At 40.1% G+C, this 14,643-nt stretch overlaps 1 protein-coding gene across 3 annotated transcripts in view; it reads right to left on the bottom strand.

The window, feature by feature from the left end:
* MGAT4D (MGAT4 family member D) overlaps nucleotides 1–13,937 on the bottom strand; it is a 36,783-nt gene extending 22,846 nt beyond the window's left edge. The window contains exons 1-2 of one of the 3 annotated variants that reach the window (XM_090138643.1): nucleotides 13,121–13,937; nucleotides 1,403–1,564 (exon numbers count right to left, since the gene is read on the bottom strand). In XM_090138643.1, coding sequence (XP_089994769.1) covers nucleotides 1,403–1,550 — 148 coding nt within the window. In that variant the 5' untranslated portion in view covers nucleotides 1,551–1,564; nucleotides 13,121–13,937. The other 2 variants (XM_090138642.1, XM_031588816.2) reach the window with 2 other exon arrangements.
* Between the last annotated feature and the right edge of the window lie 706 nt (nucleotides 13,938–14,643).

The following is a 14,643-nucleotide window of genomic DNA, read 5'->3' as shown; positions in this document are numbered from 1 at the left end:
AAAGAAATGAATTAAAATATCAGCAAAAAATTAAAATTAAGAACATTCAGCAATTTTAAGAAACTGCTGCTTTGAATACTATGAATGGACAACTTTAACACTTGCCTGTATTCAACAGCAATAAAGAACAGAAGGAAGAGAGACTTGCACTTCCCTTTGCATTAGGCAGTAAGCTTTTGTACTGTTAATGGCTGAAAAGGCAATTTCTAGTCTGACATTCTGATGGCTTACCCACAGTTAAGCATTTGCTTAGATGCATCTGAACAGTTCCACTGCATTAATATTGAAAAAACAACCAAAAAGAGGCAGGGAATAACAATATATAAAAAAAAAAAAAAAAAAATCAAGCTGGCTACACAAACCAGGAATGCATTTCTTTCTTTTTTCCTGTACCAGTCCTGGATAACTCTCTATTCTAATCAGATACCCATCTGCTGTACTGAATACAAACAAGGATTTTAAAGAAATAGTTTACAGCAGCACTCAGACTCTTTTTTCAAGCCAAAGTGTATTGTGGAATGCTTCCAGGGCAGAGACTCCCTCTGTGATTCCCTTCTCTCCCCTGGGAAGTAGCTCTTCTACCCTGAACAGGGAGGAAGGCTGATCCTACAGCATTTCTTTTAGGGAAGAAAACTGATTTGTCTGATCGTTGTATGTAACTACCGGTGCACAGACAGATGGAGATGTACAATAGCCTGTAAGACAATGATCTAATATGTTTAATTAAACAATGGGAAGAAGCCAGATAACTAGAGTAAACTAAATTCCATTTTGGTGTTCCTCTTCAAAAAGAAAAGCAAGAAAAATCAACGTACAGCCATCACCTCCTCAAAGGTTGTCCTTTCTTTTCTAAAACTGACTTCACTTCCAAGCACTAATTGTACTTATGCAAAGCACTCATGGCTGAAATGTGCTCCCACCTAGGCTGGGGGAGACCAGGATGGTGGAACACATGAGGGAGGAGGTGTACCTGCTTTCCAGATTAGACACAGTCTCAGTACTATCAGAAAGTAGTTGCATAATAAAAGCTGGAAAAAAAACAGCTTATTCAGTGCTCTGTAGTTGGCAGCAATAGAGTTCATACACTGTAAAAAGCTAGATAAGATAACAATATTACAGGTTTGACTTGTGCTTGCCCCTGTTACATCACTGCAGTCAGTTTCCTTTTTTTCTCCCTTGTTTAGTTACTTAGTTCCTTATTTGTTTAATTGCACTACTTCTTACATGCTATTTAAAGATAGGCTACAAATTGCTTCACCACAGCTTTTCTTTTTCGATAGAAACTTTTCTCTGTTGATACCAGTGATCAATGATTTTTCTTCTCATGCCAGTTTTAAGGATACACGAGCACACAAAATATCTGATTTTTAATATACAATAAGTTCTTTTTACACCTACAAACCTGTATGATTTGTTGTCAGGTTAATTCTTTTTGCAACTATATGTTTTATTTCATCGAGGGCACTGCTCAGCTCATGTGATCTTTTCTTATTTTCTTTTTCAGCATATAGTAGTCTTTGACGAAGTTCCAGGAACTGGTGTTGGTACATGTCTAGGTCATTTCCTGCAGACAGAACATAATTTATTTGCAGAGCTGAGTTAATATTATAGTATAAAGCAAAAACTTAAGAATAGGAGACAGTCCAGAAGAAGACATGACAAGGAGTATAGCAACACAGATGCTGCTCAAAGTGTACTCGTAGAATGAAGAAGCCTGGAAGAGAATTCAGAAGTAGGATTTAGGGAGCACAGCTGGGTAAAGGCTTGGAACTGAAGCCACAAATTAGAGTATAATGCCAGTAATAAGGAAAAAGTCAGTGAAAGACTCTGAGTTACAAAGGAAGATGCTATCCAGTAAACCCAACATTTTTCAGTGGGTGACTCATGCAGATGATTCCTTGTCACAATGAAGACTGCAATTATGTAATGTTCCTTGGTAGGAAACACTGAAGAACTGGATCTCACAACAACTCCATGAATAATAACATCAAGAGAACAGGCAGGATTCCAGAACACTGCTGTTCAAAACGACATTGTTTCCTCAGGGAAGCTAACATGCAAATCAAACATCACAGTAATAACCAACAAATATTTTACTGTTCAGCAATACAATTACATGCAACGTAATATGAAGAGATCATCCCTCCTCCCAGAAACAAATTTCCAAGGTCAACTACTTAAAAAATAATTTTAAGAAACACCGAATTTCACAGAATCACAGAATGGCCCAGGTTGGAAGGGGCTTCAAGGATCATGAATCTCCAACCCCCCCACCACATGCAGGGCCACCAACCTCCTCATTTAATACTAGACCAGGCTGCCCAGGGCCCCATCCAACCTGGCCTTGAACACCAGGTAAATAAAGGATTTTGTAAAAGTTTCAGTAGGGAAGAAAAAAAAAAAAAAGCTTTGAAAAAAACAAAGGAGGGAAATTGTACTTCATTTAAATTGTTCTGTACTGCTTTTCTTTTCTTTCTTTCTTTCTTTTTTTTTTTTTTTTTTTGCCTCTGCCATGAGGCATCAGGCTACAGAGCCAGAATCCCAAACAGCTAAACTACTGGTGCAACTAATTATTGGCACACATCTCATCAAATGCTATATAGAAATACATTTTCTTCTTTTATGCTTTTCTTTTGCAATTGTGTTTCCAGCACCATAATCCAACCTTTAGCTTTCTGCTTCAGAATGAATAGGAATAAAGTGGAAACAGGAGTTAAAAATTGATTTAGGTGACCGAAAAACATTGATCATAGTGTTTTAGAGCAAGAGATTCCTAACAGAGCATTAAAACATGTAAACATGGTGAAGACTCAGCTAGAAATCTGAAGACGAATTCAGGAGTGTAAATTAAACATACAGGAACTGATGAGCAGCTTTCTTTAAATTGCTATTGCATCTGTAGAAGCTAGATAGCATTGAGTGCCAAGAAAACAGTGGAGGTTTAACCTTCAGTCCAACTTCTATATGTTCCTTCTGGGAAGATGCAATCAACAGAGAAAGAGCCCACAATCTTAGGATAAATAGACGTTATCCCAAGATGTAACTCAGTGCTTTTGACAAAGGGAATTAATCGTCTTCCAGTGATGGTGCTTCACAATTGAGCACTAGAAAGTGTTATCCCATTGGCATTTCCAAAGTGGTACTAGCGTAAAATAAAATTCCTTCAGTACAACTACATTAGAGAAGAATCGGCATGGAAACTGCAGGTGAATAAAAACATTGCAGTCTCTCTACTATTATTTTGTCTATCTAGCGTCAGTGTGGCTCAAAACTACCAGCATCACTGCCAGGATGACATTTTAGCCAGCACCAATTAATGGTATTTTTATTTGCTTGCTTAGAGATAAGCCTATCAAAAAATCCTACATCTCTGGCAAATAAAATGTAGTAATACTCAGTTTTCACCAAGTACAGCCACAGAAGTCAGCACTTGTAAATGCCCTTATCTATTTCTTCAGGCCAGAAGAGGGAAACCACGTCTGTGTCTTTCAGAATTGAAGTCTCCGTTCAGTTCAGCCATTACAAGTCTTGACCTACTTACTTAATTTCAACAGTTGGGGAAATATAGGTTTGACAAAAGGAATGTAGTATTTGCTCACCCTTAATGAGTATGTAATTGTACACAAATTGGAACATGAAATAACATGCCATTAGATTATTTATAAATAAGCAATACCATCTATTAGTTATACTTTGGGGGGAGGGCAAAAAAAGTTTGGAAAGCAGCACTGAACTTTCTGTACTTTGCTGTGTAAGAAGACACAATCAAAATTTATTACTGATATAAGTTTAGCAAACTATGAAGATAAAATCGGAAATACTATGAAGCTAAAATGCTCTAAATACTAAATGGTCATTAAGTTGAAATGAAATGTGGAAAGCATTGCTCTAGGTTTCTAAGTATTCACATAGAACCAAAACAGTGGTTAGAAAGAACCACAGAGCATTTCCATGGATATAACTCAGGCAAGGCAAGGTGGGCCAGGAGGAAGAAGCTTCAAATATATCATGAAGCACTACGTGTGTCCCCAGCAATAGCCTTGCTTAGCAGGACCTCCTCTTTGAAGGCTTCTATCTCCAATTGGTTGGGACTGTGGGGTGAAAAAGATGAAGTAGCAAGAAATCTTTTATGATTTATTCTTTTTTTTTTAAATAATAAGGGGGGTGAGGCACTGGCACAGGCTGCCCAGAGAGGTGGTGGAAGCCCCGTCCCTGGAGATTTTCAAGGTCAGGCTGGATGGGGCAATTTGATCAAGCTGTAGGTGTCCCTGGTCATTGTGGTGGAGTTGGACTAAATGACCTTCAAGGGTCTCTTCCAACTCAAATGATTCTATGATCCTTCTAGGAGGACCTGTGACAAAACTACAAAAAAATAAATAAATATAAATGTTTCCTCTCTCCTTGGGGAACTGGCAAAAACTTTGATGTGCTGAAGAAATCCTCCTAAGAATTTCTGTGAAGTTACATTGACTAAAAATCAGGGGGAAAAAAAAAAAGAAATTAAAAAAAAAAATCAACCAGATTCAGAGACAGTATTCAAAGCTTCTCAATGAATCTTCAACTCTGCTACAGTATTTCTTCTGTTTACCATACTGTCATGTATATTTATGAGTGCAGTAGATCTACGAAGGTAATGCTCAAATTGGCTTAACTACAGTCTTGTGTTATCTCCCAATACATACATAAATATAACTTTCTGCACTGGCAACTGAAACTGTAAAGAAACAGTGCTCATCTCTAAAACATACTCATGCTGAAAGTCTAATAATTATTTATCTCACCTCCATCCATACACATAACTTCCTATCATCATAAATGCTTCCATTATTAACAATAGATTTCTTGGAATATATAAAGCTCTGGAAGAATTCATCAACATCCCCTCCCACTCGAGGAAAAAAAAAAAAAAAAGGGTTAAAGGAAAATCAGGAGTGCCAGAAACGGTGGAAGAAAACAAGAAAACACCCCATATTCTATCAGTTACTCTTCTTATTTTTGATTACAAGCTACACTCTTTGCCAAACACAGACACTTTCTTCTGGAGACTGCCTTCTTTAAAGGGAACTAAATATACACACACAAACTGCAAAGGATCTTGCCATTAGCTTCACTTGGAATCACTGCTCCCTGCTCAGGTTAATGAGGCACATTAAACCACTGAGGCATGCATAGCACTAATAACTGTGGCGGTTTATTGTCTTCCTGTAACTGATCTAAACTAGAACAGAATACCAAGATTTCTGAATCTTGCAAAGCGTGTAACAAGCTCGGCTTTGTTTTCCTAAAATTAGGAAGACAAATCCTGCAAACAATGTCTCTTAGTTTTGAACAATCAGTTCTAATACAAACACTCGATTCAATAACGTGCTAAAGTCCAAGGGCACATGAGCACCCTTCCAGGTAAGGACACCTCCCTGAATTTCTGCATAAGATTTAAATATCTTTTTTATAGTATTACAACACAGTTATTGTAGGCTAGAGATAAGCACAGAAATCTACCATGTTATCCAAGGTATTTTCACCTGTGCTGGGTATGTTCACCCCTTATGTTTAACCTTGAACGGAACTGGGGTAGCTTCACATGTTTAGCTTTAGACACGGGACACAGCACATCTTAACGTACATCTGAAATCTTTAAGAGCCTCTGAAGCCAATCAGTGCTCATGGTGGTTTATTTTATGCAGCTGAAAAGGGAAGGCTGATTGATTGGTGTTTCCAGTCACCTATGTCCTAATAGCATCTACACTGCAGAGACTATCAGTATGGCAGGGTCCAGACAGTAGGAGAAAATTCAGACACATCCAGTTGGCTGACAGAAACCTTTGCCCAACTGTAATGCAGTAATGTTGTACCTGTGACCTTAGCAGGCCAAACCATGTGGCTTAACACACCCCAAGGGTTCTCTCACCGTGTCCTACTGCTCGCTGTACAGGCACCTAGCTGAGCAAAGTAACTGGGAAGCAGCGTGCTGCATCCACTTGTCTTTGACTACATCCACATTAGGAGCTTCAGGACAGTGGAGGAACATTTTATTAGCGCAGTGACAGCAGATAAAAGCAGAGTGCCAGCAGTTTTGTGTGAGAAGCTAGGATTCCTCCATAGAGGATCTAGGAAGAGCATCAAAATCATTTTACAATACTAAAATGAACAAACAAGATAAAATAAACCTCAAAAAAGTAAAAGGCAGATCAAGGTTAATTACTGAATTTTAAAAATGAATTGTACGATGAGTAAAGACTTGCTGCTGTTTCTGGCAGGGAACACATTTTACTAAGCCCATTTACGTACTGTATCTAACTGAAAATAGAGAAGCGAACATTTCAGAGAAAACACAGGTTTTGATAATATTTTCTAAGACATCAGTAAACAATGTTCACTTTAGATCTGAGATTTTTTTTTTTTTTTTGCATAAAAGAAGGAATTTTAAAATAATCAGAACATTTCCATGTAGGAAAGCAAGAGTGTTAAAATAAGTAGAAACATAAATCAAATGGATATACCATGGTGTTTGCACATAATTGGTATGGTTTTAATATAGTGAGGTCAGCAACACAATAAAGGTTCTTAATAGCAGTGGAAAATTCTGATTTGAATATGGGCTTTATCAAATAAATAAGTAGCACTCACTACTTTGGATAATTAAATGGTTACTGCTTCATTCTGGTTACTAATTTAAAATTTGTACTGGTTTGCCTGATGTAGCAACAATCACCCACTTATACTCACACTTTATTAAATGCATACCAACGAAATAAATTATTTTGGGATAAAACTGTCCCTCAAGATTGAGTGTGGAACACGAGGAAAGCATGAATGTCACATGTTTACACTAAAGTACACGTTGTGATGATACACACACAGCAAACAACGAGTAGTCAGTAATTTTCCTTACCTCTTCCTCTACAAATAATAACAGTAACCAGTTTAATTTTGTACCTGAACCTTTGCAGAATTTATGACTCTACTCCTTCCTCTACTTTTAAGGACAAGGCAGCCACTATTCCACCTAAATTAACAGCAAAAAGCAGCAGACTATTAACTCAGTAAATGACACATTTAGAAGCCAGTTACACTATACAACTTCAGTAAGTCTCAGGTACGAATTTTGGTATAAAACATGTGATCAGTAATACTGAGCCTCAAGTTCCACTTAAGGTTGCTCTGTTTTGTTTTTATTTTATTTTAAATACTTCAATGGAGAAGCATGCAAGGAAACTGAGTAAGCAGTCTAGGGACTGGAAGAGCACCTTTCCTTACTACACTGTGCATTTCAGTCACATCCTGACTGCATGCTGAGCAAACCTGCATGTGCAATAACTTCTTTACACATAGGTAACTCTGAAAATAACACCCCCTCTTTATTTCCACAGAAACTACAACAGATATGAGGAGCACAGCAACAATATTTGACAGCAAATTCTCAGCTACGAAAACACTATTTTGCAACGCAGCCTCACTGTTTGGTCTCCATAAACATTCAGTAAACGTTGTTTTGCCACTGCTTAATTGAAGCTTTAAGCCAGAGCATGCCAGTTAGGTCTGGACAGGAAACCTGCAGAGAGCTCCATCACAATCCACAGAATCACATGGGGAGCTCTGCTTGGGTGCACTGCAGGGGCTGGGCTGCAGAAGCCACGTGTCACATCAGGTACAAAAGGTTATTGGAAATAAAAAGAAGAAACATGTAATCTGCTGTTTGTACTAGCATATACTTTACATTACTTCAGCTGCAAACAAGTGACATTCAGCAGAAACATCTTTTTAACCCTTTGCACCTCTTCTCTCTGAAGTTGAGCTTTGTGAAATACCGAAACATTTAATATATTAAACTCTGATAGACCCTAAGTATACTTCTGTGAACATGCCTAAGCGTGAACAGTTCCTTCTTTTCTTTCCCTTATCTCAAAGGAATAACTATGGAAATCCAGGCTTTACAAAGTTTATCTCAACATGCTTGCACATATATATTAATATGCTTATATGTGACATCATATCTTAGCATCACCTTATCCTAACTTCCAGGCAAATATTAATGCACCTGGATTAATTATCCCACAAATTTAGGTGAAGAGGGTAGCAGTACACTTTAAATCAATTCAAACTGATCTAATGCTGTTATTTTCACAAGCACCATTAAGAAGCACTGCCACTTGAGATGATTCTATTCATCCCATTGCCATGGCTTCTGTAAATCCCTTGTTACTTGTCACATCACTGAGGTTACTTCTAATTTGGGAATAGTCTTTTCAGAGAACAAATTTCCTGCGAGTTCATAATGAATTTATAATGCACTCTGGGCTTGCAAAAAAGATTTGTTACCTTCTTAGACTTACTCTCCTACTCTGATGCACCTGTGGTATTACATGCAAGACCCTAACTGAAACTGTACAAGTGTACACTCACTACATACATTGTTAACACACAAACTATTTTCCATAACTATACATTTTCATGAGTCTTTATATGAAGGAATGTACTTCTGGCAGGTGAATTAATAAGCAGATTTGTAACTCAGTTGTGTAACAGCAGGAACATCTGCATCATCCTGGTCACAGCCCTCCCTACCCTCAGATGCAAACTGCTTGCTTCAGACAGGTCTTGCTTACGGCCTTGGGAGGGACCAAAAAACTCAGATCCAAACCACACAGGATGTGGGACAGGTATTGCTCCACCAGTCAACAAGGCTGGTTGGTAATGGCAGCCCACATCTGTGAGCATTCTAGAGAATGATAAAAGAATCACCATACAAGTTTAGACAGACAAACTGTAACATGATTTGCTGCAGATGTGGCCATTATCAATTGTCTTTGTAATAACTTTTATCATTCTTCTGCTACAAAAAGCAGTCAGCCTGCTGAAGCTGAAATCTCTGCTTGTACCTGTTTATAAAGTAAGGGAAAACTGAATGAGAAAACTTTTCAAGTATAGTTAAAATGTTTATAATATTAGAGGCAAGAATCAAAGTCCCAAACCACTGAAGCTTAGCGACTCTGTCAGATCCTAAATGTTCATTTCTAAGGGTGGAAGTGATGATGAACATTGTCCCTGCCATGCCAGTTCATGTTACCTGTAGTCGCATTACTTCTCACCCTTTTAATCAGAATCTCCCCAGGTAACTAGCACGTTAGTACCAGGCATTTAAAGGTCTCTAGTTTTGAGCTGCACTGAAATCAGGACGGAGTCTGATTCACATTTCTATCTAATACCGAAGGGCTGGGAGGCTACAAACAAACTGCACAGCAGTATACAAGGCTATCAGATGCTGCTTGTATTATCAGAGTACATCAAATCACTATTTTTGAGCCGGGATGCCTTGTTAGAGAACAAACCAAAAAGGCTCAATGTCACCACAACTCAAGAAACCATGGATGACCAGAAAGCAAAGGGCATACTTCATGTGATATGCACCCTTCAAAGACCAAGAACAGCCTGAATGTTTTAACAGGCACATCAGATAAGCAAAAAAAGCAAGTGGAGGTTGGGGAAAAAAAATGAGCTAAAGAAGCACATTTGACAAACTGGTGAAAGAAATGAGAGCTGACGAGCAATCGAACAGCACCTGACCTCTCATAACAGGTGAGGTAAGTGAAAAAGGCATTAGGAAACAAACAGATCACCTTTGAGATGAGAGGAAAGCAGAACTCCTGCAGTGCCCTGGGTGTACCTCAAGAAGTTCAATGGGGGCGGGGGGAGAGGTTGAGCAATATCTGAGCAGAGGTAAATGCCTGCTGCAGGAAGAAGCATTCACTTCAAGCCCATGCTTAGGCAGATCTTCTGTCATGACAGTAGGGCAGTGTTTGGTTTGCTCCTGATCTTTCTCCCATTGGAAAAAAAAAAAAAAGGAACAACACGTGGTGGTTTGTGGGGTTCCAACTGGGAGACTGCTGTCTTCTAGCAATGCTCAGGAGCACGAATGGCATCTTTCCAGTGAAATTACCAGCACAAACTAACTTACCATATGCTCCTTTAGATAACATTATTAACTTTTTCAACATCTGTGAGATGTACCAAGTTCAAGAGAGAATGCTTCCGAGCACTGTATTAACATTCAGAACGATTAAAACCTTGTTAATAACACAGGTGCTCAAATAACTAGGAAAGTTATATTACCTGAGAGGAGTTGGCTATGGAGAAGGAGCCATCTGTGGAAATCAATATACAGATAAAAGGAAGAATAAACACATCCATAAAAAGGCACGAACCAACCAACCCACAGCACACCAGCAGAGAAGGGGCACAAAGGAAGCTGAATAAAAATGGCATTTCAGCAAAGGTGTCACAAAACACATGCCGCAACACAACGCTGACAGGCACTCTATCACCTCTTGGATCTCAGTTTCTTCAGACGTGTCTGTTTGTACTTTCTCCCACCCCACTCTTGTCAGAACTGCCACTTGAAGCGTCAAGCGCTGCAAGGTTGACAACAGCTGACACAGGCAGGAAGATCAGCAATATTCAGTGTTGGGTTGCAAGTCCACTTCTATCACTCACAAAAACGATCAATGTAAGCAAAACGGAGCAGATGAGAGGAGTTCTGTGTAATTAATTGGCTTGCTTTAAATCTTCTGCACCCGTAAATCCAGCCCATTTTGAAAGCGTGCAGCTCTTCAAGATTTACCCTTTCTCCCCCCATCCCAAGCGAACTACCCCATAACGAGCCATCTACCGGCCCTGAAGGCATTAGGGAGAGATTTCCAGTTTATTTGCGGAAAACAGCATCTGCTTTCCCATTCCGCCCGACGGCGGCTCTCACCTCGGCTCCCCTGCCACGCCGCGTACCACAGCAGTGGGAAGGCGGCGCCCAGGCACAGCGCAGCCAGCAGCCGGCCGCTCCTCAGCCGCATCTCCCGGCGGGGCGCTCCCGCCTCCTGTGCCCGGCTACCCGCCGGCCGCCCGGCCTCGCCCGACGGGCGTGTCCGCTCCGAGCCGCCCGCCCTCGGCCCCCCCCACCACCTCAGGCAGCGAGGCACCCGCCCGGCTCGGGCGCTAACGGCCCCGCCGCTGCTTCTCAGCCCCGGCTGTCAGCTCGAATCCCGGCATCGACGCGGTTATGTTGCTGGTGGTTACGACGCTGCTTTGTCTGTAGGCGTTCAGAACCAACGGTGCAGGTGGCACGTTCCTTGTACAACTGTACCAAGAGGTCGAGCTGCAACGTACTCGGTCACTTAAGGAAACAGAGCCTGCCGGTTACCACCTTGTTGCGAAAGTGAGGCAAAATGTAACTGGATGACATCTAAAGCACACAGGTAAACGTACATGTGGCAGCCATTAGGTGACACACACCTCTTTCTTCCCCTGCGTGTCCTTGGCACTCCATAAGCAAACCAGCAGACCCGTATGCAGTGGCTGGAACTCATCGTGTTGCTGTATGGAGGCACTGGATGCTGAAGAAGAACCTGACTTGGGTGAAAGACGCGCTTTCAGCTGAGGTCTGAACTCAATCAGTAGATTCAGACTAGATATTGGGAAGAAATTCTTTTCTGCGAGAGCGGTGAGACACTGGAACAGGTTGCCCAGTGAGGTTGTGGATGCTCCTCCCCTGGAAGCATTCAAGGGCAGGCTGGATGGGGCTGTGAGCAACCTGCTCTAGGGGGAGGTGTTCCTGCCTACGGCAGGGGGGTGGAACCAGAAGGTGCTTTCCAACCCAAGCCAGTCTATGACTCTGAGCAATTGGCAAGCAGAACACCTTTCCCATAGTCTAAAAGAAGGGAAATCCTGCTTACAGAGCCTCCCAGATCCTGCTCTGTGGACACGGTTTTAATGGAGCCACGAGGTTCTATGAGAAAAAAAAAATATCATTTTCACGCCTATCCGTGAGCAGTTTTTGCCTTTCACTATGACATGCTCAACAGCTGTTCACAGGTCTACCTCCCATGCAAATCAGTCATTTTTTAGTTAGGTTAGGGCCTTCCTGCGTTAGAACATTTCTATGGACAGGTTTACTTCTCCATTTAACAGATACTTTGAGTTACAAATCTTATTATTCATTAATAGCACAAGGGACCATTAGGTGGCCTGTTTCTGTGTACAGAAAACTTCAGTTCTGAGTATGGCTCTGTGAATCACCTGGAAACCTGAAGTTAGACTTACTCTTCCTGACCTGTACTCAGTCACTACACCGCCCTCTTCCTTCTGTTATCCTTCTGTTCCTTCACAGTATCTTGCTTTGATATTTTTACTGAGAAATCTTCTTTAAATTACAATTGCTTTAAGTGTCTGCAATTCTTGTTATTAACCAGTGTGACTACGACTCAGCACTCTTATGCTCTGTTGCCTCCTCACTGCCACTTCTCTCTTAACACATGAAAAGCTCAACACACTCTTCTTACTGGAAGATCAGTGCAGTTTTTGACACATTATTAGTAAAATAGATGTGTAGTCCTATGAGAAACAGATAAACATTAAGTATGTCATACCACAGTGAATTGAATGCCTATAAGCTGGCTGCCTGGTGTGCTTACGTTACCAAGCCAAGGTGAACATGCATATGATGGAGGGATACTGAAGACAAGAATAGCAGAAATCTAGCATACATTTTAGTTTCTTTTCACAGCCGTTAGAAAAGCATCACCATCACAGAGCTACTGATCAGTCTGCATATTGTACAGAGAACATCTGAATGCATTAGATGTTATTTATAAGGACAACTCTAGAGCAGACACTTAGCCATGCTGACTTGTGATGATCATTCACTCTGTGCTGACCAAGACTGGTGTATTAACTTTAGATGAGGTAATACATTAACTGCTTCTATAAAAAAATAATAAATCCAAATACCTCATCATTGGAAACATAAAATACTTCCACTGCCTCAGGACCTGCTTGCAAGTAGCCTCTCCTACTTGCTTCATGTTTTCCTAACATCTTCCTCCCAGTGCTCCCTTCATGCATTGCATATTTTCAAGAACAACTCGAGACCAGTGTAAAATGTGCTTTTTTATTTTCCTTTTCTTAACTCTCAGCAGCATTTTGATAATGATAATTGATGATAATTAAAAAAAAAAAACAAACAAACAGCCAACTGCTAAGAACAGGTAAGTAGAACACATTACCACAGGGTAACCCTACCGCTTCTACTGAGCCAGCAGTTCAGCAGGCTGGTTCCACTGAGATGGTTTACCTGCCAGAATGGGTTTCTAGGTTTGTCCTCGTGTGCTTTAACTGAACGTCTTTTCTTATAAGTTGCATTTTCGGTACTATTTTCACATATCTCTGTGAAAGCAAGAATAGAGATAAGAAAGATTAAAATAAATATTTGACAAAACACAGGCTCATGGGTGAAAGAACTAACAGGATTATTCTGCTTGCACGTTGCTGCCGTCCTTCATCTCCAAGGGTACACAAACAAAGAATAACTACCCGTAACAATAGGTAACAGTCACTGCCATGGAACGCTTTCTGACTGTAGAGATCCAGCTGATACTGCTGGCTAAAGTATTTGCCCTGCTGTCATTTAAGAAATGTAGTTTTAAAAGGTGAACAGTAGGTCATTATCCTTCCTTAAGCTTAAGTCTCTCTGAAGGTTGTAGCAGAAGGCACCAACTGAACACAAAAAGAAGAAATCAGGATTGTTTTCTTAAGCTACCTTTTACATTGTTGAATGACCTAATGTAACTGATGATGCGGACTGAACACTGTGATGCAGAAGCATCAGTTCAACCAGTAGCAATTGTGTTATCAGACGTTCGTTGCTAGATTACTCAGTTGCATAAAGGACCAAATGAAGCTTAAAAGCTTACACTTGCTTGTTAGACACTGAAAAAGACCATCAAGGTTAGAACAGAAAGTGACATTTATGAGCATGAAATCCCTGATTTATATATTATCACCTTTATCTTTTGCCATATTTACAGTAATTAGGCACTGCATCTTTTTAATAATTCATAAAAAGCTGTGAAAAAAATATCAAAAATGATGCTCTGTTTTTAAAGTAATAATTGGTTACAGCTTGTGCTTGAAATGCAGATTTTAATATATTTTATGAGTAAAAAAAATAATAAGTTAGATTAAAACTTGTTTCTTGTACACTTGTGCATTTCAGAAGCACTTTAAAACAAGACCTATGCATTTTTTATGCTTAACGCAACAGGTCTAAACATAATCTATCATCAACATCACGTACTCTTTCCAGTCAGAACTGACTGAGAAGACAACAGTAGCGTGTTCTGAATACCTAAAGATTACCACAAGACAAAGCAAAACAATTTCCAACACCTGTAGTACAAAAAGCCGTGGCTTTAGTTCTTAATAATCCATACAAAAAGGGATTTCTATGTAAGCATAAATAACATAATTGAAAAGAAAGAAAAAAGGAACCATACTGATACGAAGATATTTCCGAGTAATTAAAAATACCCTACAGAAAACTAAACTCCTAAACCAGACTGTAGGAAGGCTTTATTTTGGTACCCACCAACAAAACTGCCATCTGCTGAGATTTCCCTACATGTCGTTTGCACAGACCCACACTGTGAGGATGCACCTGCTGGACTTTCGAACTAAATCCAGTCGCTATTGCTCCTCATCAGCTATCTCAGAGCAATCAATGTGTGGGCATGGAGACTGACAGGAAGAACCTGACCACCCTTCAATTTCTTACCCGCATTTCTTCACATCATTGCAACTCCTCCGTCTTCCCAAACT

The sequence above is a fragment of the Phasianus colchicus genome, chromosome 4 (genome assembly GCF_987193195.1).
Source record: "Phasianus colchicus chromosome 4, bPhaCol1.hap1.1, whole genome shotgun sequence".
In the NCBI taxonomy this organism is placed as follows: domain Eukaryota; kingdom Metazoa; phylum Chordata; class Aves; order Galliformes; family Phasianidae; genus Phasianus; species Phasianus colchicus.
The sequence above is the reverse complement of the archived record's forward strand: the minus strand, read 5'-3'. Positions and strand labels throughout refer to the sequence as shown.